General features: G+C 40.1%; 1 protein-coding gene across 3 annotated transcripts in view; it reads right to left on the bottom strand.

Annotated features, from left to right (window-relative positions):
* INTS4 (integrator complex subunit 4) overlaps positions 1 to 24,931 on the bottom strand; it is a 33,268-nt gene that overhangs the window by 5,792 nt on the left and 2,545 nt on the right. For 2 of the 3 annotated variants that reach the window (XM_018085597.1, XM_008924926.2), the window contains exons 3-19: positions 24,039 to 24,156; positions 23,241 to 23,347; positions 22,851 to 23,036; positions 20,966 to 21,016; positions 20,222 to 20,310; positions 19,871 to 19,991; positions 19,272 to 19,343; positions 18,077 to 18,251; positions 15,707 to 15,912; positions 13,338 to 13,480; positions 12,442 to 12,557; positions 10,191 to 10,324; positions 9,226 to 9,383; positions 5,721 to 5,814; positions 4,048 to 4,128; positions 2,294 to 2,424; positions 1,329 to 1,388 (exon numbers count right to left, since the gene is read on the bottom strand). In XM_018085597.1, the coding sequence (XP_017941086.1) occupies positions 1,329 to 1,388; positions 2,294 to 2,424; positions 4,048 to 4,128; positions 5,721 to 5,814; positions 9,226 to 9,383; positions 10,191 to 10,324; positions 12,442 to 12,557; positions 13,338 to 13,480; positions 15,707 to 15,912; positions 18,077 to 18,251; positions 19,272 to 19,343; positions 19,871 to 19,991; positions 20,222 to 20,310; positions 20,966 to 21,016; positions 22,851 to 23,036; positions 23,241 to 23,347; positions 24,039 to 24,156 (2,042 nt within the window). The remainder of the gene's footprint in view (positions 1 to 1,328; positions 1,389 to 2,293; positions 2,425 to 4,047; positions 4,129 to 5,720; positions 5,815 to 9,225; positions 9,384 to 10,190; positions 10,325 to 12,441; positions 12,558 to 13,337; positions 13,481 to 15,706; positions 15,913 to 18,076; positions 18,252 to 19,271; positions 19,344 to 19,870; positions 19,992 to 20,221; positions 20,311 to 20,965; positions 21,017 to 22,850; positions 23,037 to 23,240; positions 23,348 to 24,038; positions 24,157 to 24,931) is intronic. The other variant, XM_018085598.1, reaches the window with a different exon arrangement.

Below are 24,931 nucleotides of genomic sequence, written 5' to 3' on the forward strand. Positions count from 1 at the left end.
CACAAAAATTCTCAGAGAACTGGAGCATCTCTGCTACGGAGACAGGCTGAGAGAGTTGGCATTGTTCAGCCTGGAGAAGAGAAGGCTCTGAGGAGACTTCATTGCAAATTTTCAGTACTTAGAGGGGACTTAAAAAGAAGAGGGAGAACAACTTTTTACACAGGCAGACACTGACAGGACAAGGGAGAATCATTTTAAACTACAAGAGGAGAGATTTAGATCAGATTTTAGGAGGAAATTCTTCACTGTGAGGAGGGTGAGGCACTGGAACAGGTTGCCCAGAGAAGCTGTGGATGCCCTATTCCTGAAGTGTTCAAGGCCAGGCTGGATGGGGCTCGCAGCAATCTGGTCTAGGGGAAGGTGTCCCTGCCCATGGCAAGGGAGTTGGACTCAGATTATCTTCATTGTCCCTTCCAACACAAACCATTCTGTGATTCTATGATTTTATGACTCAGAAGGGACTTGGATAGGTAGTGTAGAGACACAGGTATCCTGAGCAAAATCTCTATTTCCGATAAAATTCACATTTATTTGTATTCCATATGCTTGGCAGTTGTGGCTCGTTAACTGATGAGAAAAGTGGACTGAATTCACCCATATGCTAATGTCTACCTCATTTGATAGCTGAAGAACAGAACTGTTCATTTGCTTTACATCTTTTCCTTGCATCAAGTCTCAGGATCAGCAGAACTCATCACTATTTCATAGCATCACAGAACCACAGAATAGTTTGGGTTGGAAGGGACCTAAAAGATCAGCTAGTTCCAACTCCCTTGCCATGGGCAGGACACCTTCCACTAGAATCGATCTATTCATGAAAATTGACAATTAATACATTTATTCTCCCTGAAAGTAAAGGTGACTAATAAGAGGTGGCAAAAGTAGTAGACAGGGCCAGGAAAGATACTGCAGAATTCTTGTCTGACTTACTGCTACATGTAGAGCATGTCAAGAGTAATCAGGTTTTTTATTAATCCATGAAAGGTCAAAGTGCATCAGGACTCTCGAAAACAGAGTAACAAATGAAACTGAAGTATGTATCACAACAGCATCCACTTAAGGTAGATAAATCCTTATAAATACAAGAAAAAAAATCAGTTTTTCTAAAAAAAATTAATTCACGTTCCTGAAGTACCAGCATAATATCCTGATGTTAAGTATTTCAACTACAAAGCTTCTTCTTGCTTTATTATTATCCCATGATAATTCCCAATGTAGGACAGCAGGGAAGGCAGATGCAAAGAGATGAAAAACAAACAGAATATCCCCTGTTGACAATGGTGATAGAACTTTCTAACATAAAGTGAAGAAGCAATGGAGTTTGTCACCTCTGGAAGGAATCCACTTCTTGTAGAAATTTTTCACACATCCCAAAAAGGGGTTCAACTCTGTAATGAAAATAATATTCCTTGGTTTAGTTTCAAAGAAAGAAAAACTGCTCTGTGGCTATAAGCATTTAAGTGATTTGGAAACCCATTAAAGCTCCTAAACCCAGAAAGATCTTAAAATTTCTAGGCCAGAAAAGTGTTCCTCACATCTATATCCCCCCTCTCACAAAAAAACCTTTTTGCATAAGGCACTAATTAAGTTCTCAAAACCAGTTAGAAAATATTTCCAACTATAAAACAAGAGGTTAAAAGGCAAGTATATTATGGACCTCTGTGGTAACACAGTAAATTGATGGCAAAACCTCAAAACAAAGCAAACAATTTAGGACACCAACTACTTTGCTCTAATTCCACCAAATGCAGTTCTAATTCTACAGCCATCAAAACCCATGTGTCTCTTCATTTTCAGCAGCCAAAACGAACCGCTCACAGCCTCCTGTGTACCTAAACCAAGCATGCACAGGAGCAGTTTGTGCCTGAGTCACACACACATTAGTTGCAGATCAGTCAAGAAGACGATGCTTTTCTGATGGTAAAAATTCAGCAACTAATACTTAATGAAGTAAACATGATTAGTGCATTATTTTGATACCTGACTTTTTCTCATTTAAATAAGTTCCAAGCATCAATTCTACATTTTTAACCTATTTATATGCTCACTGCTGAAAGAACTCAACCCCCAAAACTCATCTTCCTAATTTTGTCATTTAATTTATGATTGTGTCACTGTCCAGTTATACCAAAGGCAAAAGAAGGCTCTTCATCCTGAATTACTTTAGCAAATGGTTATTGGCATGTTGTCATGTTTTGTGTCTAATTTACCCTTGCTGTTTTTTTAAACAAAGCTTAAGGAAACTAAGCTTACAGCTAACCCTAAGAAGACCCTTTGACCAGGTCATCCTTACCCTCTAGCGGTACGTGCAGTCACAATAAGCTGCAAGGCCTTTGCTTGCAGTCTCATGTGGTGAATAATGACCACTTGTCTACTTTCCACTCCGCTGTACATGAACTCCATTTTGTAGGTTTCTTCCAAGATCTGTCAGACAGACACCACAGGGATAAAAAAACCATCAGACTGCTAAGCTCTGGTACAAGCACGATCACAGTCTGGTATTTTCCCTCGTATCAAGAAAAACATTAATACATGAGTCTCATTCTTTTGGTGAAATTCTTCATGGTGTAAAGTGGTACCTCATACTAAAAGGTTATCTTGGCTATATTAAAGAAACAATTCATGAAGCTTGGCCTGAAATCAAACACTCCTTCCACCAGCAGTCTATCTTTTGATACTGCACTATAAAATTTCTAGGTGTAAAGCACTCAGTGAGTCTCACTGGCTACTCTGGAATGCAAACATGAGCAGCTCAACAGAGCAACCTCAGTGGTCCCGCTCAGGTTTGCATTTCTGAAGCCAGATCTGACAAGTTCTCCTGCAAACAACTTTACATTCTACAACACTTCATGTACTGCAGCTGAAGATGGGAACTAACACAAGATAAGTATCACCTTGGGTTACCTTAGATATGTTGTTAGAAGCTTAGACAGGACATTGCACAGTTTTACTCATCATACTTTATCTGTTGAATAGATGGGCTGAAGTAGACAAGAGGAAGTGCTCAAATTAATACAGTTGAGTTCAGTATGACTGTACACAAGCCAAGAACTTGCAAGTTATCTAACAGGAAATATTCCCTCACCTTGCATTGATGGGAAGTGATCTACATTTACCATCACAATAGATAAAACTTCCCAGGGGGTTCACATGCAACTGAAAGGGGCACCCAAGACAGACAGTTCAATCAGAAAAGATTTCAAAAGCTGGAAGTCTTTTATTTCCACTCATCAACAGCAGAGAAGGCTTTGACACACAGCGGTACCTGCCTATCACATCTTAATTACCTGAAGACTCAAAATGTCAGTAGAGTTTCCCAGCAGATCCATGAACTTGCTTTTACCCTAGATTTGTTTCCAGATTATTTAATAGCTTGCTTGCTTCTTTTTCTTAGGGCTTAGCTTCAGTTTTTGCAGGATCAGATCATCTATACATCACAGAATCAGAGTAACGGACTGGGTGGGACCTCCAGAGGTCATCTAGGCTGGTCCCCTGCTCAGAGCAGGTCTAATTAAATTCCGATATGCAGAGACACATAAAACTACAAACACTTCCAGGGACAGAGATTCCCCCCATCTCCTTGAGCAAACTATTACACTATTTAACCATCCTTACAGTAAATTTTCCCTTTACATTTAATTGACATTTCTCATCATTTGCCCACTGCCCCTTGTCCAGAGCAGTCTGTCTCTGTCTCATCTGTATCCTACAATGAGACAGGGGTAGACAGTAGTAAACCCACCCTTCTCTAGGCTTGACCTCAGCCTCTCCTTATGAGGTGAGGACAAGCAGCTCACCATTTGCTTGATCTTTCTTGCTCTTCTGGAAGATGGCTGAAATGCTTGCTTTTTTACAGTTCTCATGAACCTCCCTTCCTCACCGTTCATCTTTTGAAGATAAGAGAAATTACTCCAGTTTTGGGGAGCTAAGATTTACTTGGACAGACTATAGCAGTGGAAGGACAGAAGTGTATTACTGTTGCATGGCCAAGGAAGGACTCATACCCAAGGATTTGCCTCCATGCAGACTCTGCTGCTTCCACCTCACCTGTTTTGCTGCAGCAGATGCTAATGCATTCTGTTTCAGGTACAGAGGAGCTGCCACGTTCCATAGTTTCTCCTGCAAGGCCTACAAGAAGAAAACCATAAAATGATGACAAGAAGAAAATTGGAGCCAAAGCTCAAGCTTTATATCCTTCACCCAGGCTGGTCCCAGAATCCCAGTTAACTACCCCCAAAATCACAGGGTGTGTAGAGCCTTTAAAGGTCTGGAACCCTTTGAGCCTTGAGAAGCTGGGAAATGAAGATACTTTTTCCCCCCACAGCTTTTTTTTCTACCAAGGAAAGAAGCAACGGGAAAGAAATGTAGTGAAAAGGGCTGCTCTGACATTTGGATTCTCTCTGCAGCATCAGAATTTCTAATCATATCATATCAGTGGAAGGTGTCCCTGCCTGTGGCAGAGGGGCTGGAATTAGATGATCCTCAAGGTCCTTTCCAACCCAAACCATTCTGTGATTCCATGGTATTATGAGTTACTTTTCATTCCATGCACATTACTGACTCCTCTGCATCACGGATCTATTGACTGTTCCACAACTCAAGCCAAGATGAGCTGATGCAGCTTTTATCCCCTTCCTCCAAACAGAGCACTCCTCTGCCAGATACAAAAACCATCTGCTTCAGTCCAGTCAAACCCTGGAGAAGGGAACAAAGCCATCTCCAAATGCTGGTCCTCTGCCTGGACAGCACGTTTCATTTTGGATTCAGCTGGGATTGTACTGAACTGCTCATCTAAAATACCTTCTTTAGGTGACAAACATATTCCAAGGACTTGAGGCCTGCCACAGCCAACTGGCAGCTATGCATTTAGCAAAGCAACTAAAACTCCTCCCTTGTTTTACATAACAAAGCTTTTACTGAGTCCCTTCTGGAAACCTGTTTGTTGCTTGCTTTAGTTCTTGCTTTACATAGGTATAAGCTACAGTCAAACACTAAAGAATGCCAGGAGACTAACTTAAATACTACTGCCAGCTGATAGCCCTGAGCAACCTGATGATGTGGAATCCCTGACATGGCAGGGGCTTAGAACTAGATGGTCCCTTCCAACCCAAGCTTCTCTATGAATCAAAACCTAGTTCCTGTTTATAGCAAGAAGCTGACTTCGAAAAGGGGCTTTTGAAAAGGGCTGCTGCCAGGGTGTTGAAGTAACCACTTCACCTGCTAATACCAGAGAGATAATCATTGCAACATTGTGAAGGAAAGCATGACTGATATTTTGCTCAATCAATTCTTAAGAACTCCTTGGCACTGGTGTCAAAAAAGCTGTCTGCAAATCATCGTCTAATGAAAACTCCACTCACAGCAGCACTTTAGCAAAAAACATTCCAGTAACCAGTAGCAGGGAAAAGTTACTCTCATAACAAAAAGGCTACAGAATAATTGCTCTCATTGTGATTTCTGTCAGATAATAAACTCTGCACAGACAAAATACACATGGACCAACATAACCCTTAGGTACAGCAGCAGAGATCTGCACTGGCATAAGGTACTGCATAAATTATGTGCTACAGGAGGGAAGCAGGATTAGCAGAAATTCATGGAACCTGTGCTTTTACTGTACATCAGTTTTCCATACGAACGTCAAAACACAAAAGCGCACCACTGTGATGGACTGGGGGCACTTTTGAGGAACAGCCCAAAAAACCCAGATGAAGTCAAACCTTGATGAGGAGCAGCTGACACTGAAGGTAAGTCGCAGTGAAATCTGCCATCCCTGCCAGTTCTGACTGCAGTTCTCCAAGCCTCTGAAGATCACTGAAGCATGTGAAAAAATAAAAAGAAAAAATAACATTGAGACAGTGAACAGTTTAATATAAACACACTCAGAACACAGCGACAATGAAACCAGCTATTCTTGCCTCCTGCTTTTATTAGAAAGAGCACCAGAAACAGTAGCAAAACACACACTACAAACCAGTTTGCACCTTGGGACTCGGCATGTCCATTCTTCCAGGAGGCTGACACCAGCAGAGCAGTGGAAGCACTAAGTCTGCCAGCCACATTACTCTGCAGCCCCGTGGGAACCATAGAGCGTGGCAGTTCCAGATTTCACTTAAAACACTTCAGCCTTCCACAGCAGCTAACGACCGATTTGTGTTACACTGCTGGGAAATCAAACTATTCATGTTGGCTAGGAAAGGTTGTTTGGAATGTGTCAGGCTCACCCAACCAAGGGTATCTGAAATAGGGCTGCCTTTTCAAGCCAAGCTGGAATCTGATGTACTGATATTTGCCCAACTATACGGTGTGTTATGTCTGGTATTTCTTGTAAATCATACAGCAGCTTTTAACTTGATAGAAAAAAAAAAGTGTCAGCTAATGGAACCCAAAAAGGCTTTAGTTCTCTACTGTTAGGCATGGTTTAAAATCAAGAGCGTGCTTTAAGAGAACAAAACAGATTTTTGTTACAGAAATGAAAATAGGCTGGATGATGCGGTTTCACCGTCTCTGTTCTTTGCATTTTGCTTTGCTCCAAAGTCTAAGATTGTCACTTTACTTCCACGTTTCCTACTGTGTTATTAAACTATGTTTTTTCAGATGATCGTTTCCTTTTGTTTATTTTAGATTTATCTTCGATTTAGGATGCAATTCTGAAACTTTGGCTCTGCCAAACCAGAAGGTTGCTGAACCCTGAGACAGTCACAAAAGGCATGAGATTATCTGTATAATATGCAGCCAAAGAAAATCTCTCCTAAGCAGAGAATCATAGAATCATTTATGTTGGAAAAGACCTCTAAGATCATCATGTCCAACCATTAACCCAGTACTGCCAAGCCTACCACTACACCATGCCCCCAAGTGCCACATCTACACATCTTTTAAATCCTTCCTGGCATGGTGACGCCACCACTTCCTCGGGCAGCCTGTTTCAGAGCTTGACAATCCCTTCCATGAAGAAATTTTCCCTAATATCCAATCTAAACCTCCCTGGCACAACTTGAGGCCATTAACTCTTATCCTCTTGCTTGTTACTCAGAAGAACAGACCAACCCCCACCTGGCTACAACCTCCTTTCAGGGAGTTGTAGCAAGAAGGTCCCCCCAAGCCTCTTTTTCTCCAGGCTAAACAGCCTCAGCTCCCTCAGCCACTCCTCATCAGACTTGTTCTCCACACCCTTCCTAGCTCCATGGCCCTGCTCTGGGCACATTCCAGCACCTCAATGTCTTTCTTGTAGTCAGGGGTTGTGCTCTCCTCCAGTGCAACAACAGTCAAGCCAGCCTCAGCCTTACACAGCAACCCCATTTCATCTTTTTCCAGAGAGCAGAATGAAGAGGAAGCTCCTGGGTGTTTAATTCCCATGTCATAATCCATCACAACACACGAATGAGGAACAGGATGTCATCTCTCAGCTAACAGCTAGGAAGATATTCCATTTTCCAGTCTTCTACAGTTCCCAATTCCACTAATTCTATTTCCTTACAAATTTTAAACAGATTTCGACACCCCTACAAGACAAAAAAAATTCCTGTTGTATAGATGGAGAAACCAAACCACAAAGACAGATTTGCTGAAAAGCCTGTCTTACATTTCTACCCACACTGCAGACTGGCATTCCCCCTCCAGGCCCTGCAGCTGAAACTGTAAGTCCCAAGTAGACACCAGCTCCACAAGGTCTGTGTTATTTCCTTGGATGACAATAATGATAAAGGAGGAGGGAGTTAAGTCCCATGGCAGAATCCACTGCTGTGTGAGCTGTTTTTATGCCTCTTCTCTCAGCAACCAAATTGTTGGTGCAGGGAACTCTTGCTCTCTACAGAATAACCATTAACATTTTTATTTTGTTTTGTCCAAATCCTCCCTTCTCTTAAGGACAGAAAACGGCAGCTGGTTTAGTATGGTTTCATGGGGGGCAATCCCAGCAGGAAAAAAGCCAAGACAATAATTTCCATCAAAAATCGAAAACAGTCACAGCCTGCAAGGTTCCCAATCCCATGCCTGTAAAACTCTGAATGCTCTGCCAAGAGATTACCTGTTTCAAGTGTTTAGTGCATTAAATGCTCCGAGACCATAATTTAGGTGGTGCACAGTAGGTGCAAAACAGCTGAGGTCAAACCATACAGTTTCCATAGCTGGGTTTTCACTGTTTATTCTCTGCTGCAGATGGGTGTGCAAGGGATTCACAGCTACTCACAGAAGAAAAGGCAGCTATTTTGGAGGAAGAAAAAGAATAACACGTTTTTGGAATTCCATATTCCAAACAAAGTATTTTGGATTGTTTTTCTCTCTCTCAAAATAAGGCTCTTTTCCTCTTTTCAAGCAGAGGAATCACACTGAAAGGATCCTTTTCAAGTGTTTTGTTTGTGTAAATCAGTCTAGAGATGAAATGCAAGAAGCAACATAATACACACCGAGAAGCAATACCACACACCTTTATCTATACAGCAGCAGACAGCAGCATGCAGAAACAGTGTTTATGCCAAGAAAAACTCTCTAATTTGCAACTGATGAAGAATGCTAAAGTACTTTGTAAGTGGGACTGGCAATGAGAATCCAACAAAGCACCAGAAGCAGGTGCTCTCCTGCAGAATGAAAGGCCACAGGACCTGGAAAATGGAAGACCAAAGGGGACAAGCTCTCTCCCCTCACAAAAACAAGACAAAAAACCCTCATTCATGTACATTACAAATAATACGATCAAAACAAGGGACTCTTATAGGGACACAAAACTAAGAATGACACACAAGGCTGTCGTCCTCTTGGGTACCGTAGACCTTGAAATGGGGAGCCCAGAGAAGGGTGACCCCTGGTAGCCTGGGAGAGCCAAAATAGGGAGCACAGAGAAGGGGGACCTCCAGGATCCCAGGACCCCCATCAGCTGATGACCCTATAAAAACTGAGAGTTTATTTTAACCACAAGTGAGCAGTCCAAGAAGAACACCCTTACCTGACTCTTATCCCATGTTCTGAAAAGATGCCACCCCAAAACACACACTGGGGTAGTGCCAGACCTGAGACCATCATTTTAATTTAAATAGGCCACACACAGTCTCTAGAAGGCGGCTCACAACAGTCTCTAGAAGAAGTCTTTAATCACAACACTCTCTAGAAGGTGGCTCAAATTAAGTGCTTGACATCAAAGTACATATGCAGAAGCAGAGAACCTGTGTCAGAAAAACTGGAAATCCTAAGCCATCCTCCCATAAACAGGTTGGCTTGCAATCTTACCGGATGGTAAATTCCAGCAGCTCCTGTATGCCCTGAGGGTCGAGGTGCTGTAGGTTGTAAACCCTCTCCAGACTCTGATGTAGGAACTGCTGGGAAGGATCCTCATGTGGGGTAATACTGGGAGAGACAGGGGAGGACACCAGCTTTCTACCTGGCAACTACACAAGAAGGAACATACATAAACAAAAAAAGATAAAAGTCTAACACAAAAAGGTAAAAGTCTAACACAAGTAATAACATAGTAAAATGCTGCCATATTATTTATCAGTGACCAACTGAGAGCTCCAATTGATTTCTCAAACTTGAAATTTGTATCAAGCCTTTCAAGCCTGCATCTTTGTTAGCTAATACAACACATTTTACAATCCACTCGCAGCTAGAGATCCTCAGGTTAAATTTCAACATCTCTTTGAGGGAAATACCTTCCTCATTTATTAACTTTGACACTGTGAAGTCAAAGGAAGTCCGAGACCACATAAACCACCATTCATTTTATGAGCTGTGACAAGATTTAGGACCAACATCCATCCCACCCATAGTACCAGGCAGGAAAACATGTTTCAAAGCATCAGAGAACATATCTCACCCACAAGTAAACCATTTAGGTAGGATACAAGTCAAATGTTGGAAGACCTACAAAGGCTAAGCTCCCCTTTCCCACACACAGAGTCAGAGCTACAGAAAGTTCTCAGGAATACTGCTCTCCCAGTATTCTTTCCTAACCAGCAAACAATGTGCTATCCTCTTTTGAAAGCAATAATGTTATTATTCTCCCCAAAATATTACAAAATCCATACTGTAACAATCCAACATTCGTCTGTCCTGCTGTAATGCACATTTCAATATTAATTCCTGTGGTGCCTGAGAGAAAAAACTTTTAGAATGGAAGTGTTACACACAGACACGGAAGAGACCAGCAACATTCATAAGAGTGGCAAAGTGCAAACCAAAGCTGTTCAACTTACTCTTAATGGAGGGACCAGATGAGAGAGACTGTCCCGAAGATACGCGTAATGTCTGAATGTATGATCAGAGAACAGGGCAGGCATTGTTGGGCAACTTTTAGCAGCATTAAAAATCAGAACAAGAACAGCAATATCTATTGAAAAAGGATTGTTAAAGAAAAATAAACAATGGCAAGAAGAGCTCCTCGGGGATGCAAAGTTAAAACAACAACAACTCAACAACTCTTTCTTTGCTTAGGATTTGTCTATGAAGTTCTTTATAGTTGGAAAATACTCAGCAAAACCCAAAGAAATGGTTGTCTGAGCAGATGAAAACCAAGTACAAAGAGCAAACAATACAGGATGAGCCATACTGGAGGAAGGATGTTACCGACAATGTGGAATGGCTCAAAAGCAACACAAGGAAAGGAGCCAGGGATCATAAATGCAGAACATACTCATTAGATGGAGTTCCACTCTTCCTCAAAGCTTACACTGTGCCTACCAGTTTGAATCAGAATCAGAAAATGGTTTGGGTTGGAAGAGACCTAAAAGACCATCTAATTCCAACCCCCCTGCCACAGGCAGGGACCCTTTCCACTAGAGCAGGTTGTTTGTTACCCAAACAAATCTAAAATTATACGTTTACTGTCAAGTCTTTGAAAATTGCTGCATTTCCTAGGATGCCCTGAAAAACATCCCTCTATGCAGACTTTAAACAACTCAAAAAAATCAAACATAGGAAAATTTTTCTGGAATAAAAAACACATTTTCACAGTTTGAGAGCCTCAGAAATATAGAGCAGCCAAAGGCTTTCACAGTCCAAAGGTTTTCACAGTCCAAAGGCTTTCACAGTCCAAAGGCTGATACCTGCAACTGGGCTGATCCCAAGCATAAGCTCCCTAACAGGAGAGCATGAAAGGATCTCAATGTAAAGCTTACAATCATTTGGGCATGCAGAGTACTTCCCTATTGGACACTGAGGGAAGAAGCAGGTTCAGCCACAGAAGGGACTGAACCTACACTTTCACCTTGTGAAAAATCTTCTGCATCCATGGGCTGCCAAGCAAAAAGGTTTTCACTTGACAAACCAATTTCTTCTCTTTACTCAAAACCTTACAAATTTTCAGCTAAAGCTATTCAGCTAACCTGATTCAAATTTGCTAAGTGCTTTGAATCAAACAAAACCATGGTTTTAATTATCAGTTTGCACTGGAAACACACCATTCAGGTCTACCTTGTAGCCTTCTGGCTTGCAAGCCTGTCTTCACATAATATGTTTCAGTAAGATTTGGTGCTAAGTTACCTCCAAAACATTCTCTAAAATAATATTCTGTGATTCAGGACAGGAAGGTGCATTGAGTTAAACAACGAGCTTTTTTTCCCCTGCAATGTTCCTTCAATTCTCAACTCGCAGGACAACTTCACTCAAATTATTACTAAACCACCTAATTATGGATTCATCTTTCTCTCCACCTGATTCAAACACTTTTTAATTCTCACAAGGTATTTACTTAATTTATATAGAATTTCTGGTTGATGGCAGGTGACTGATGAGAAAAACAAGGAGCAGCTTCTAGAGGAAGGTTTCAGTCCAATGTGTCTCAGCATGCATCAAAAATAACGCTACGTTCTGCAATCGCAGAGAAGGGAAGCAAGGAGACTAACAATGGAAAAATGCATTTCCAAGGCATCTCCTGTTATTGAGGATACTGGTATAACAATAATAGTTTGTATTCTAAATCACTAGAAGAGATAATATTAATATAAGGACTTCTGATATTTAACTATTTTAAAAAAATGACACATTCAAAGCATTACAGAGATTCAGGCACTGCTGTACTAAGAGACGGTGCTCTTCTACACACTGCACAACAGTGAGGATAACAGAAGTTTTACCTAGAAAGAAAACAGACATGAAAAACCACTCTTCTTATTTAAAAGCTAAGCATCTTCAAAATTAGTGCAAACTAGACACATGTTTTCACATCAAAGGACTCATCTGCAAAGCCTAAACCTTGACAAATTGTTTGATTATTCATTACAGCATGAAAAAAGGCCAATTATAGTCCACTGGTATTTATGAAGATGGTTCCAACAAATAGTTATTCCATTACTTGCTGAGTAAAAAAAACTAAGTGCAAAGGGATTCAGAAATAGCTAAAGGGTTGTTTGTCTGCTACAGTTTGACACGTTTTAAGAAATGTGAGCATCAGGAAAACATGAATAAAATTTACTACAAAGTGATCAACAGGCTTCACGAAAAAGATACAGGCTGGGTCATCCATGTCTGGTTCTGGAGTGTCAAAGAATGGATGTGTGCTCAGCAGCTCTGGGACTAATGGAAGCACCAAGGTGGGATGCCTGCTTCCCAAGAACTTCAAGCATCTGAAAATACACAGATTGAAATATTTCTTAGTAAACATATACATTTCAAAACACAGTATTTTAAAGCTTTATTACTTTATGTTGCAGCAGCATTTTGAGAAGCTGGTCAGCAAGAAAATCCTGCTGTCCAAGCCTACTGTTTCTTCACAACTGACTATTTGCATTAATATTTGATAGGATCCAAGAAAACTGAAAGGACAAGCAGTAATAAAAATGGTTTATTTAAACTGTCCATGAAACACTTAACACCTGGAGCTATAGAACATAGGAAAAGCTTTTATACTAGATGCTAACGAATGAGTATTTTTTTCTTCAGAAATAAGGGAGTGAGAAGGTAAAACCCCCAAATCCCCAAACTCCACCAAACTCTAAAACAATGTAAAAGTACACTGGAAATCAAAGCAGGCTAAAATAAGTGTTTCCAATAATACCTAGGAATTCCATCTCAAACCATGTGTCCCACACTAATGTTTTCTTTTTGCTTAGACAGAAAAATTCTCTCTGACAGCAGAATGCCATATGGCCAATCCATAATTGGCTTGTAATAGAGGGATATTTCCAGGAGTGGTCAGCAGTTCTGGATTCCCAGTACAAGTATCAACAAACAAAAACAACACACTTTCCACACCCATCATGAATATGTACATATTTATAGAATAACAGGATTCTATACCTGAAATGCTTGTTTTCTCCTTAGCAACCTCAGTATTTCCTAGCACCTCACTTTCTAAAAAGAATAGGAAAAAAAGTAGACACACAAGGATACTGAACACCACTCACTTCCATATGGATTCTCTGTCTGTAGGATACTTGGTCAGGTTTTTCAGCAGCTCCACCAGTGCAAGATGGATGCCTTCTTTAGTTGAAACATTGGTGCAACACAACAGTTCATGAAGTGCTTCCCGAATGTCCCTTGAAGAATCCTAAAATAAAAACCCAACCCAGACACTATTGAGTGCTGAGAGAGATATGCCTGCATAGCAAATGCTGCAGGGTCTCCTGGTCTCATCCCCCCACATTCTTCAATTATTGGAATGAATGGGAATGCTTCACTGCTGACTGTCTCAAGCAGAGCAAAAATCACTATTCAGTTTGGGTGATGTTGTACCCTTAGGAATAGACAGTAACAGAAAAGGAAGCTGCAAAGGTAAGGTAATGCAGCAAAACAATCACCAAAGATTGTTTTATCGTCTTCAGAGAAGCCTTTAATTGTTCAACACAGGGAGCTCAATTCCACAAGCCTTTAAGCCAGTCACCAGCCTCCAGGGGCTGTGAGTAAGTGTTGAGGATATGTCAATGGCTGGACAGACTAGAATATTTTTAGGATTGCTGTGGCTGAACTCCACCTTAATTAATTACATTCCTTCAGCCAAAAACCATATTGACATTGCATATCCACGCATTGTACTTCCTTGCTATCAACATTTGCATGGCACTGCTGGACACAATGTGAAAATTTAATAGGATACAAGAACTGGATGCTTTTCAACGGTGGATTTTATTTTTTTTATATTATAATTTGCTAAGTATCAACAGCTCATTCATCACTGTCTTACACAAAAGAAGAAAGAGCAATCCTCTTGCAAAGGCTCTTAAATGATGGCCAACACACACAAATGATCAAAGGGGGAAAACCCAGAAGGGTTGCTCAGCCTCTCCTAGGTTGAAGACAGACTATGATCAAAGAGAAGACAATTTCTAGGGACTGGAATGAAATGACCATGGACATAAAATACTCCAGACCACTAATACAGCCCATTGGAAGGGAATTACAGAGACAAACGAAGCAGAAGACCATGAAGGGACAGAGATGAGCACAGCTCAAGAAACTGAGATCAAGGACAACAGGGAAAGCAAAATCCAAAGTCTGGTCAGAAAGACAAGGAGTAGCTGGCAGAGTTATTCAGACAAAGTCAAAGCAGTGGGCTGAAAACAGAAGTTACCCCTGCACCAAACTGTTCCATATTTATACTATTTGAACAAATTTAGGCACCAAAGTCAATACCATTTTCCACATCCTTTATTTTGGTACTAGAAGATGGATTTTACAGAAAGTGAGCAAGCACCTTTCAGAATCAGACAAATCCATTAAAATGTTAATAATTCCCTTGACTTGATCTATCCTAATACCTGATAATAATTATGACAATATACACCATAATACATGTAGGATTTATCATACATAATAAGTCAGCACAGAAGAACCCAGGCTAATCAGCACATTTTTATACCTTGATGCACATGTCCCCAGCTTAAACAAATGTAAATAACAACATAAAAATGTGAAGCACCTAAAGCTCATTGCTGTGTTTGCAAAATCAGATCATATTCCACAGCATTTGTTACAGAATGATAAAATATGTTTAGTTAGTTTACTTCTTCCTGGGGTACAACTGAAAGAAGCCACTACTGCCCTGGACCAAGCAAACAGCATCTGAAGAGACAAACAGTGGATTTGCAGCACTGCCCAAACCTAGGACACTTCCCAAAAGAAGGAGAAACTTGCCTACCACATGCAGCAGATTCAAGAAAACATGCCTCAGAGGCTAGAGCTCAGCAAATAAATCAGGTCTGAGGGGAAGCAGTGTAACACATCACCATTTATACAGCCAAAATCTCTCTTTCTGGATCAACCTCATCAACCAGGAACAGCAGCTGACTCATGCTGTTCCCTGAATCCTGGCTGAGCACAAACTAGGAGGATACTGGTTGGGAAAACCCAAAATTACACTGGAGAGCACACTAGCAAACTCTTTGAAACAGCCAGAAGAGAGATCTCTTGGTAAACAAAGGTGCAGCCAAAACAGCTGAGCAAAGGAAACAGAAAGAAAATGAAGTTGCACTCAACATGAAGTGGTGCAGAGTGCTGAACTACAACACAAGACTGAAGGAACCACATGTGAGGCAACAGCACAGTAATCAAGGGAAGAGTTTTTATCTAAAATTCATCTAATTCACAAGTATTCTGTTGTCCTGGGGATTACAAGCTACTAGAGTTTAGGAGCTGTTAGGATTGTTCAAAGAAGAGCAAAAAAAACCCCCAAAAAAGGTGGGTTTGCTCTCAGAGGAAGGGACTGATTAGCAGTACATATTTAAGCACCTCAGAGCAAGCAGGAATGCAATGTTTTCACTCCTCTAGAACTTCTTACCTCCAAGACAGCTAACACAGTATCCAGCTGGTCTTCCCGCAGCGTGATATTGTGGGAGATTTTTCTCATTGTGTGTATTGACTGCAATCTCACCTCCTCGATTTCATCGTTAAACATGTCAACCAGAAAATCCAGGCACTTCTCCGCAAAAGAAGGTGAGGACTGAGCCAACATACAGAGGGCTTCCACCGCAGCAATCCGAACCTCTGTTAAATGAGAAGGAGGGAATTAATTGTAAATTAATTAAAACTGTCCTGTTTAAAAGGCCATACACCCAACGGCCAGGTCTTCTATTATTCAAGGATTAGGCTAAGGACAAGAGATACTAAAGAAAAGCTGAGGACGATGGAGCCTAAGCAGGGACCCGTGATATTGGGGACCTTTTCACAGGCAAGTCTTCAAATTGAAAGTCTCAGCTCTAATACAGCCTGTGCTGCTGTTGTAAGCATCTGCAACAGGGACCTGCAGGTGAAAAATAGGTCTCTGACCCAGCAATAAATATTACGTATCTCACAGTGTGTTTTGCAAGTAGCATTAACCCTGGTATCTTAAGCAAACTCATTTAGTTAATTAAACTCTGGTTGGTTTATTCTTCCTGACATTTTAATTGCTTGGAGCTTTCACTGCACTTTTAACTTGCTACGTAGCACTTTATGAATTGCTGAAAAGCCCCAGAGAATCAACATTTTGGCAGTGAACAGAATGAAATTCCTCTGCTTCGTGACTTCAGATTCCTCAAAAGAAAGGAAAAAGGTGCCAGCTAATAAAATTACTCAAATTTAAGTAAAAAAAGCATCAGAAAGCATCCAGAGTATATTTATGCTGTAAAACATTGAAGGAATTTGAAGAATACCCAAATATAACAAGCTTAAGCAGATATGAGATTCTCTTTCCTACAGCCATCCTCCTTAGCTTCCATAACATTTATGTGTGGGATCATAAAAATGATAATTAATCTGATGTCTTAAAACGTTGTTTTAAAAATAATTCTATCTTTAATTCAAATCAGCTCATCTTGACAACATTTAGTTAAAACTCTTAGGCCTATTGTTCTTAAAGAACATGTTTGACTCCTCAAGATTCTGATTAAGCAAAAAAATGCACATGCAGCAAGACCCCTGCTTACTCAGGAACAAAGCTTTTGTCACAACTACGAGTCTCCATGGGCATTAAGACCAAGGTATTAAGAGAAGAGAAACATTTTGCCAATATTGCTCTCATAAGCTGACATACTAATTCAGATTTAAGTTACAACATGGAATTCAAGAAATGAAGTAGCATTGCAAGTCAAGGAGAGTTCAGCAGTATTTAAAAATGCTGCAGTGGAGGGAGATATCTACATTATTCAAAGATCTGTGTATAGTCCACATCTGTCCATTTTTATCCATGTCCCTCAACAGCACCATACTGCCACAAGACCTATGGCATAAGAAACTGGAGAATGTTTCAAAGGTCAGTGGACTGAACTGGTGAAAGTTTTTTTACTGTTTGTCAGGAAAAAAACAAAGCTGCACTTTCAAGCTTTACTTCAGCAATTAAGAAAACATGCTTTTATTTGCAGGAGTCATGGAACAATAAACCAACTTTTACAACACAATACACAGCAATATTTTTGTTATGGTGGTTTTGTACTTTCTAATTTAACCTCATCCTTCCAGTAACATTAAAGGCAAATTCAGGAATAACAATCAGAGCTTCAAGTTTTCATGGATCTGTGCAAATACCAGTCACAGTCAATAGCCTTAAGAAATATAAAACTTCATCTATGGGAAATTGAGCTGGGAGACTCAGACTTTCCTGAGGCCATCAGCCTGGTCAATGCCACAGCCAAATCTAGAAGCTCAAGAACGACAGTGTTCCAGTTTGACACTCACAATTCATTCTCTTTAAAATAACAGATATAACCTACTGGAAAGAGACTATGGCCTTCAAGTCCATCATAGGAAGACAACAGGAGACCAGTACAACAGCCCTATGGAACAGGTAAATGTGACCTCAAGACATAGGTATTTCTATTACAAAAAACCCTACCAATAACATGGTAGGGTTTGAAATGTAAACAAGATCTCACCTGAAATTGAAGTACCCGAAAACATACAGATCCAGCCCCTGATTTTTAATAATGCATTCTAGTGAGCCAAGAGAAACCCTTTTATAGCAACAGAGACTAAAAGAAGCCTAGCCTGTTAAACCTCTGACAAAATGAAACCTGTCTATTAGTTCATTATCCCGAAGTCCACAATTTGCTAAAAACCCTGGACACGATGGTCAAGTGATCTATTTTGACCAAAAAAAAACCCCAACTAAAACCCAAAGCTTATTAGCCAGCACACATCTCCTTTAGCTATTGCATAGTAAGTTAACACATACCGTACATCTCATCCTCCAGGCCATGAACAAAAGCCCCACAAGCTCCTGACTCAATCAAGTTCACAGCGCCAGTATCGATTTCTTCTTTGGGAGCATCATCTCCCCACTTTCTGCCACTTGAAAACTCGCCAGAGCTGTAGAGTTCCTTGGCTCGTTCATGCGCAGTGCGCTTCCTCTGTCCAAACAAGTTTTTCAGTTACAACCATGTAAACTTTAAAAGATGACCAAACAAAATATTAAATGTCTTTACCTGGATCTGAAAAATCGAGGTAGCTGGATAGATGCAGACATAGAAAGACATGCAAATGCTAAGATAAGCAAGCAGTACTTTCTCTTCTATGACTATTTCTAATTGCCAGTAACTCTTTGTACTTTTGATGTTGGAAAAGGATAATAATGAATATATTTTAATCAACATATTCTTAGACATCCATTGTAAAAACAGCCAAATTGGGTCAGAACAAATGTTCATCTAGTTAAGAAGCCAATAACTGATCTGTAAAAATGCTATCACTTTGCAGTTCAACTTGTTAAACTGAAATTAAATACTTTAATGACTATCAATGCTATCCAGAGTTCAGCAATGTGTAAAATGGGATATTCATTCAGCATGCTTGCTAGTTCATCTCCTTCCCCCAAGACTGTAAATAAAGCTGTGCAGCACTTTTTTTAACAGCCTTTAAAAAGCAGCCCACCAAAACTAGCAACTCTAGCTTCACCATTCTTTAGCAGACAGAAAAAATAATAACCTCAAGCATGTTGCTTAAGGAAGGAGCTTTACTAAAAAATTTGCTCATAGGGCTCAGTAGCTTTTAGCTACTCATGTCTCTTGAAATGTCCAGGTCTAATGGTCAGATCTTGCAAGTGGTTTCCTCAGCTTGCTCCTAAAACTAGGATACGGTCTTTCCATACACAATAAATAAAGCTTTTAGCCCAAAGACTATCACAAAACCACAAACGTTTCCCTTTCAGCTGTTGCAAAACCTAGATAGCCTAGAGCTGTTTATTACATGCTATACTAATGAAATCTAAAACTAGCAATTGCTTCATTGACTTTAAAAGAAAACCTGTCATCATCAATTAACTCTCAGCAGCCCTGAGGCAAGGACAAGGTAAACAAACACACTCAACATTAACATTCCTCTTGTGCAATTTTAGTACCTACAGACAGAAAAACAAACAAACATTTACGTACCCTCAGATCTGACATGAGCTTCTTGTCAAGGGTCTGCTCTAAGAAATGGGAGCTAACTTGTTGCATAGAACCCTTCAGGAAAAAAACAAAAACAAAACCAAAAACAAAACAAAAATCAAAAGAAGAAACAGGATCATTCTAAATTGCACCATTTAATTTCCTGACTTATCCCAACACAGCATCCAATCTTACCCATTCATTCCAACAGTTTTCTGCAATGCCTGACACTACCATACATCAGAGTCTAAAGAACTGTACTTAAAACAATCAGAACATCACCTTTGCCTACTGAGGTTAATACGGCTTTTCTTGAGTTCAGTTGGTTTACATGTCCTGTGGTGGAGAAGTAGGGACAGGGAATTATGACAAGTGCTTGTGTTTTTCTTTGATACTCAATCATCTACCCTCAAGGAAAGAATTACTGTCTAGTTCAGCTGAGAAACTTTTGGGTTTCCTCAACCTCTCTCATTTCTTTCATCTCCAGAAATTTACCTATACAGTTTTTAAACATCCTCCCATTTCTTTTCAAATATATACAAAAAGTAAAGCAAGTTAAAGAGGAACTACTCTCAGCTAGAGAGGAAAAGAATGCAACTTACCAATAACTTAGCAGCTTGTACTCTAACAACCCAGGAACCATCACTAACCATGTGACAAATTTTTCCAAAGGCATCATCAACCAAGCGAATTTCTTCATTAGAAGAAGGAATTGGGACAATGCTAACAGAGAGAAACACAAATCAGTTTGTTCATTGTATTCCATACCAGATGGCCTAATTCTTATGGATATACAACAAATACCAGGAAGCAAAACTTCACTCTTATCAGGCATCAGCAATTTGTTCAAATCAGCTTCCTAACAGCTACTCCTCAGACTAACTAGCACAAAACTCTCAGGATTAGGGTGATTACTTTGCCAATACTTTGAGTACTTTGCATGCAGTACATACCTTTCAGGGTAAAGTTGACTGAGGACCCAAATTAGCTGAACTGCTGCACTACGCACTTGCTCATAATCATCTGCCAACAGCTTGCAGGCCTGAAAGAAGAGTCACAGTCCAGTACACCTGAAACGTCTCCACCTAAGCTTTCATTCACTTCCCACAGTCCAGTCAGCACCCTTACCATGAACCACTAAAGACAGATTAAAAATCAGGATGAATTCAATCTTCCCTTCTACTCCCTAGTATTTCTAAGTTCGATCAGGCAGATTAGCACTAATAAAGTCAATCAGGCACACGCTGGAGAACTCCAGAATTGCCTGTACTGTGCAGGGAGGATTAAATGTCAGTCTGTAACAGAACTAATTTGATACAGGCTGCAGCTGCACAGCCTTACTGACATAACAAATACGGGCTTCATGGGTACTCTCCAATGAACATCGGTTTAAGACTTCAAGACTATTTAAGACTTCAAGACTATTACTGTCAAATGACCGTAATGATTACATCATGCCTTGCCCTTCCCATGATTATCTCCCCAAAGTATATAGTGCTTTAGTGCATTTAAGCACAACGGATGCAAAACAGACTTTTATTTTCACTGTCATAGGAAAAGGAGTATCAGCAACCTAAGTGCAAAATAATCCTCCTCTGCTCAGTGCCCTCCTCCTCTCAAAGCACACTGTCACAGAACTTAAAAACAAAGATATGCAAACAAGCACAAAACAAATACAAAGTAATACAAGGTTTTACCTGACTGTAAATAGCCTGCTGTAGTTTTAATCCCCTTTCATGAAGCTGCAGCTATGGGGGAAAAAAAAAGCCATAAGAAAGTGTAACTATAAGTTTAAGTGACAAAGACCAAATTTCCGCCACTGTTTTTTCTGCTTTGAGTAAACTTAGCTGCTTGCATTTCTTGATTGCTGCTATAATTAAAATATGGCATTATCAAGAGTACTATTTTAAATAATATCCTTGACTTCAGTATAATTTTTTCAGCTTCAGAGCCAGTCATACTTTGATTGGGAAAATACAATTTATCTAAACACACTGCCTGTCCATTCTCTCAACCATCAAAAAATTGTTTAGTGTTAGCCATATTCAACAATTAAAACAGATGTAGGAATCCTCAAAATAATTAGTTTATTCCCATTCCTGAAACATGGATCCAATAGTAGCATTGTCAAAGGTTTTCATGCTTTGTAAATCTTTCAATTACCAAATCAGAGGAACAGCAAAAAACGTCCTACTAAACATTGCTTCTCTCCGGAATAAGGCAGTATCATGAATCTGACTTATAAACAAAGGGATAATATTTGGTTGAACACAGTCAATAAGAAACATTTTCATCTCTATATCCACTTCTTCAAAGTACAACACAAAATTAAAAAAAAAACCACACACAGTAGCAAGGGAAACTACGATCAAGAATCCTAGAAGTAGTTAGTGACCCTGCATTCACTCAGGATGTTCCATGCTTCAGACAACAGAAAGTCAGTTTTCTCTGTGCTATGATTATAAATTCAAGGTCATAAATCTTGCTATGGATCTGGTTGAACACGATCATAAAAGTCATGCAAATTACTTTAAAAAAATTGTACTGACAAAAATTGGAGGTTTATATTGGGTATTAGGAAAAATTTCTTCACAGAAAGGGTTGACAACCACTGGAAGAGGCTGCCCCGGCCAGTGGCGGAGTCACCAACCCCAAAGGGATTTCAAAGACATGCAGATGTGGCTTTTAGGGATGTGGTTTAGTGGTGGACTTTGCAGTGCTGCATTAAGGGTTGCACTCAATGATCTCAGAGGTCTTTTCTAATCTAAAAGATTCTATGATTCTGTGAAGAGTAAGTGTAACCTCCAGCAGAGGGAAATCCCACACAGGTTAAAGTGCAATCTGATCTCTTCAAATACATCCTTCTTCCTTCTTTGGAGTTTAATGTCATTAATTCAAATACCCTTGTTGACTATCACTTTAGGTGGGATATTGTTATAAGCTTTAAGGAAGTTGCTTTATAGAGCAACTTCTGTATGCCCACACACTCACAGGCAACTCTCATTAAGCAACATTTTCAAATGCATGGTCTTAGCTTGTTTTTCTGCAAAGCTAAAAACTTCTGAAGGGTCCCCACACAAAACAACAGTAAACCTCACGAACAGTTAGAGAACACTAATGAATGTGACCACAGGGCAAAATGTAAATGTTGTTTTAAAACAACAAACCGAAATTCTTTTTGGACTTATCACACAGGTTTCCTGTCATAACCAGCCACCTACTGCATGTTGGAGCACTAGTGGCTTATCATAGTTCTGGAAATCAATGCTAAATCAAGAAATACAGATTGATCACTAAAGGAAAGAGCCTACATACACTCAAAGAGTCAACAAATAGAAAAGCTCCTTCAGCTATAGCTGAAACAGAAGTTATTATGAATCACTCAAATGCCCTTTGAGATCTTGTATTACTCTCACATTTTGAGATCTAGTTTATTTTTCCAGGTAATTTTGATACACTCAATGGACTTTTACTAAATTAATTAAATAATCTCTAACCCAGACCTCTGGATTAGCTTGCATCCCCCACCAGCTTCCTTATACAACTCCAAACTGTTTCTTCCACTGTACCAGCAACACTTACCATGGCTTTTATAGCTGCAGTCCTAACACGAGGGTCCTGGTCATTAAAATGATCTCCTATTATCTTCTGGACATCTTTGGCAGCCTGGCTTTCAGTTTCTTTTGCAACGCCTTTTTCCACTGGTCCAAGACAGCCAATTAACTGAAGACACTTATTTCTTACACCATGAGAAGAATCTGTCAGATGCTGTAGAAAAAAAGCAAAGAGCAGATGTAACTGGATTCTTATTGTTCTCTCACCCCTCTGAAACATTAAGTTCCCCAACAGTCAAAAAATGTAAAAAAAAAGCAGTTACTGTAACAGTTGGTTGAGAAAAATGAGAACAATTTAAATACTGACTACCTTTTTTTCTTGTGGCAGTTTTTCTTGGAGGCCACAAGGCCTGCTTACCTTGCAGGCTACCTCTACCAGCCTCATCCTGATAGATGGATTCTCAGGGAGTTTTGTGCCGATCACTAACAGGGTGTCCAGCAGCTGAGCGAGGACTTGGTGAGACTCTGCAAAACAAAACAGTGAAATGCTAAATATCACTTTACTGAGCTCCTACTAGCTACAGGATCACAGACTGACCCAGGTTGGAAGATCATCCTGAAATGTTCTACTTTCAAAGCCTGGACAAGCCCAGCTCCCTCAGCTCTTCTTGCACATCACATACTCCAGTCTTCAACCACCTCGGTGGTTCTGCTGAACTCGCTCAACTTGACCAACGCTCATCTGGCACCGACGAGCCCAAAAGTGGATACAATATTGCAGATGTGGCCTAACCAGTGCTGAGCTAAAGGGAATAATCCTCTCCCTTGACCTGCTGGCTACACTCATGTTAATACAACCTGATCAGCTGGCCTGCAGCATGGTACCAACAAAACTCTTCTTCAAACAGGATTCCTCTTCAAACAAGACAGTCCCGTAGAAAGGAGAACTTCAGAAGCAACAGCTCTCACATAGAGATGCAAAAGCAAACTTTGCATTCCCTTAGAACAAAGATATACAGTAGGCAGTTCTAAGGAACATTTTTCTTCTCCTCAGAACATGTACTTGTCTGTCATCATTCACAAAAGTAGAAAATAAATACCCTGAGCAGCAATTTCATATCATACACCTCAGATGTAAGGCCTTGCCACTGTCCCAAATGCTTTGACAGCACGATTCTGCCTTGACCTCAAGCACCACCTGAAAAGGGAGACTTACTCTCATTTTGAAGTGTGTTGATGGCATCATCCATAATGCAGTCTGGGGAAAATCCTGCAGTTTTAGACAACAAGCCCAGCAAGGATGCAATCTTCAATCTTACTGAGGCATCATTCTCCTGGAAGGAAACAACACACACCCTTATTCATTTTACATGTTTGAAGAACATACAACGCTACACAAGGGCAGGACCAACACATAATTCAGCACGAAGGTCTCGATCTTACTGTCAGACTACTTCCTCCTCCCTATGTCCACAGCACACCTCACAGAAAATTAACTATGCCAGAATGTTTGCATGGCAGCTTTCAGTACATTTCAAAATTATTCTTTTACTCATAATTCCTCAAAATTACCTTCATACTGTTTGAAAACTTAAAGTTTTCTTAAATTAAAGGGTTGTCAAACATGACACCCATGGGAGTAGCTCCTTTCTCAAGTGACCTGAGAAGCATTTTCTCTTTTCAGGGTCAAAGCTATGTGCTTGAACAAAAAGTACTGCCATCAGACTGCTCACATCAGTGGTAGGATTCCTGGATTTCCACAGTATGGGGCTATTTACACATCTGGTGTTTGTTCTCCATTACGTTCTTTTCATTAAAGGACAAGCCCCTTCATGAGTACAAATGAAATCAGTGACTTAGGAAAGGCATTTATAAAGACACTTTTAATAGCCTTACAAATAATGTCTGCAGCGTTATAATCGAGTGAGGTGGTTTGAAGCTGGTTCCCTGCCAAGTCTCCAAACCTCACCACAAGAGCTCCCCCCACCAAAACCAAGGGAGAACAGAAAAAAAAAACCAAGAGAACCCAAACAAGAGAGAGACAGTTAAAACAATATGTATAAATATATTTACACTTATATTACATTTATATACAATTGAAATATATGT

Source organism: Manacus vitellinus, unplaced genomic scaffold (assembly GCF_001715985.3).
Source record: "Manacus vitellinus isolate BGI_N305 unplaced genomic scaffold, ASM171598v3 scaffold_83_pilon, whole genome shotgun sequence".
Lineage (NCBI taxonomy): Eukaryota > Metazoa > Chordata > Aves > Passeriformes > Pipridae > Manacus > Manacus vitellinus.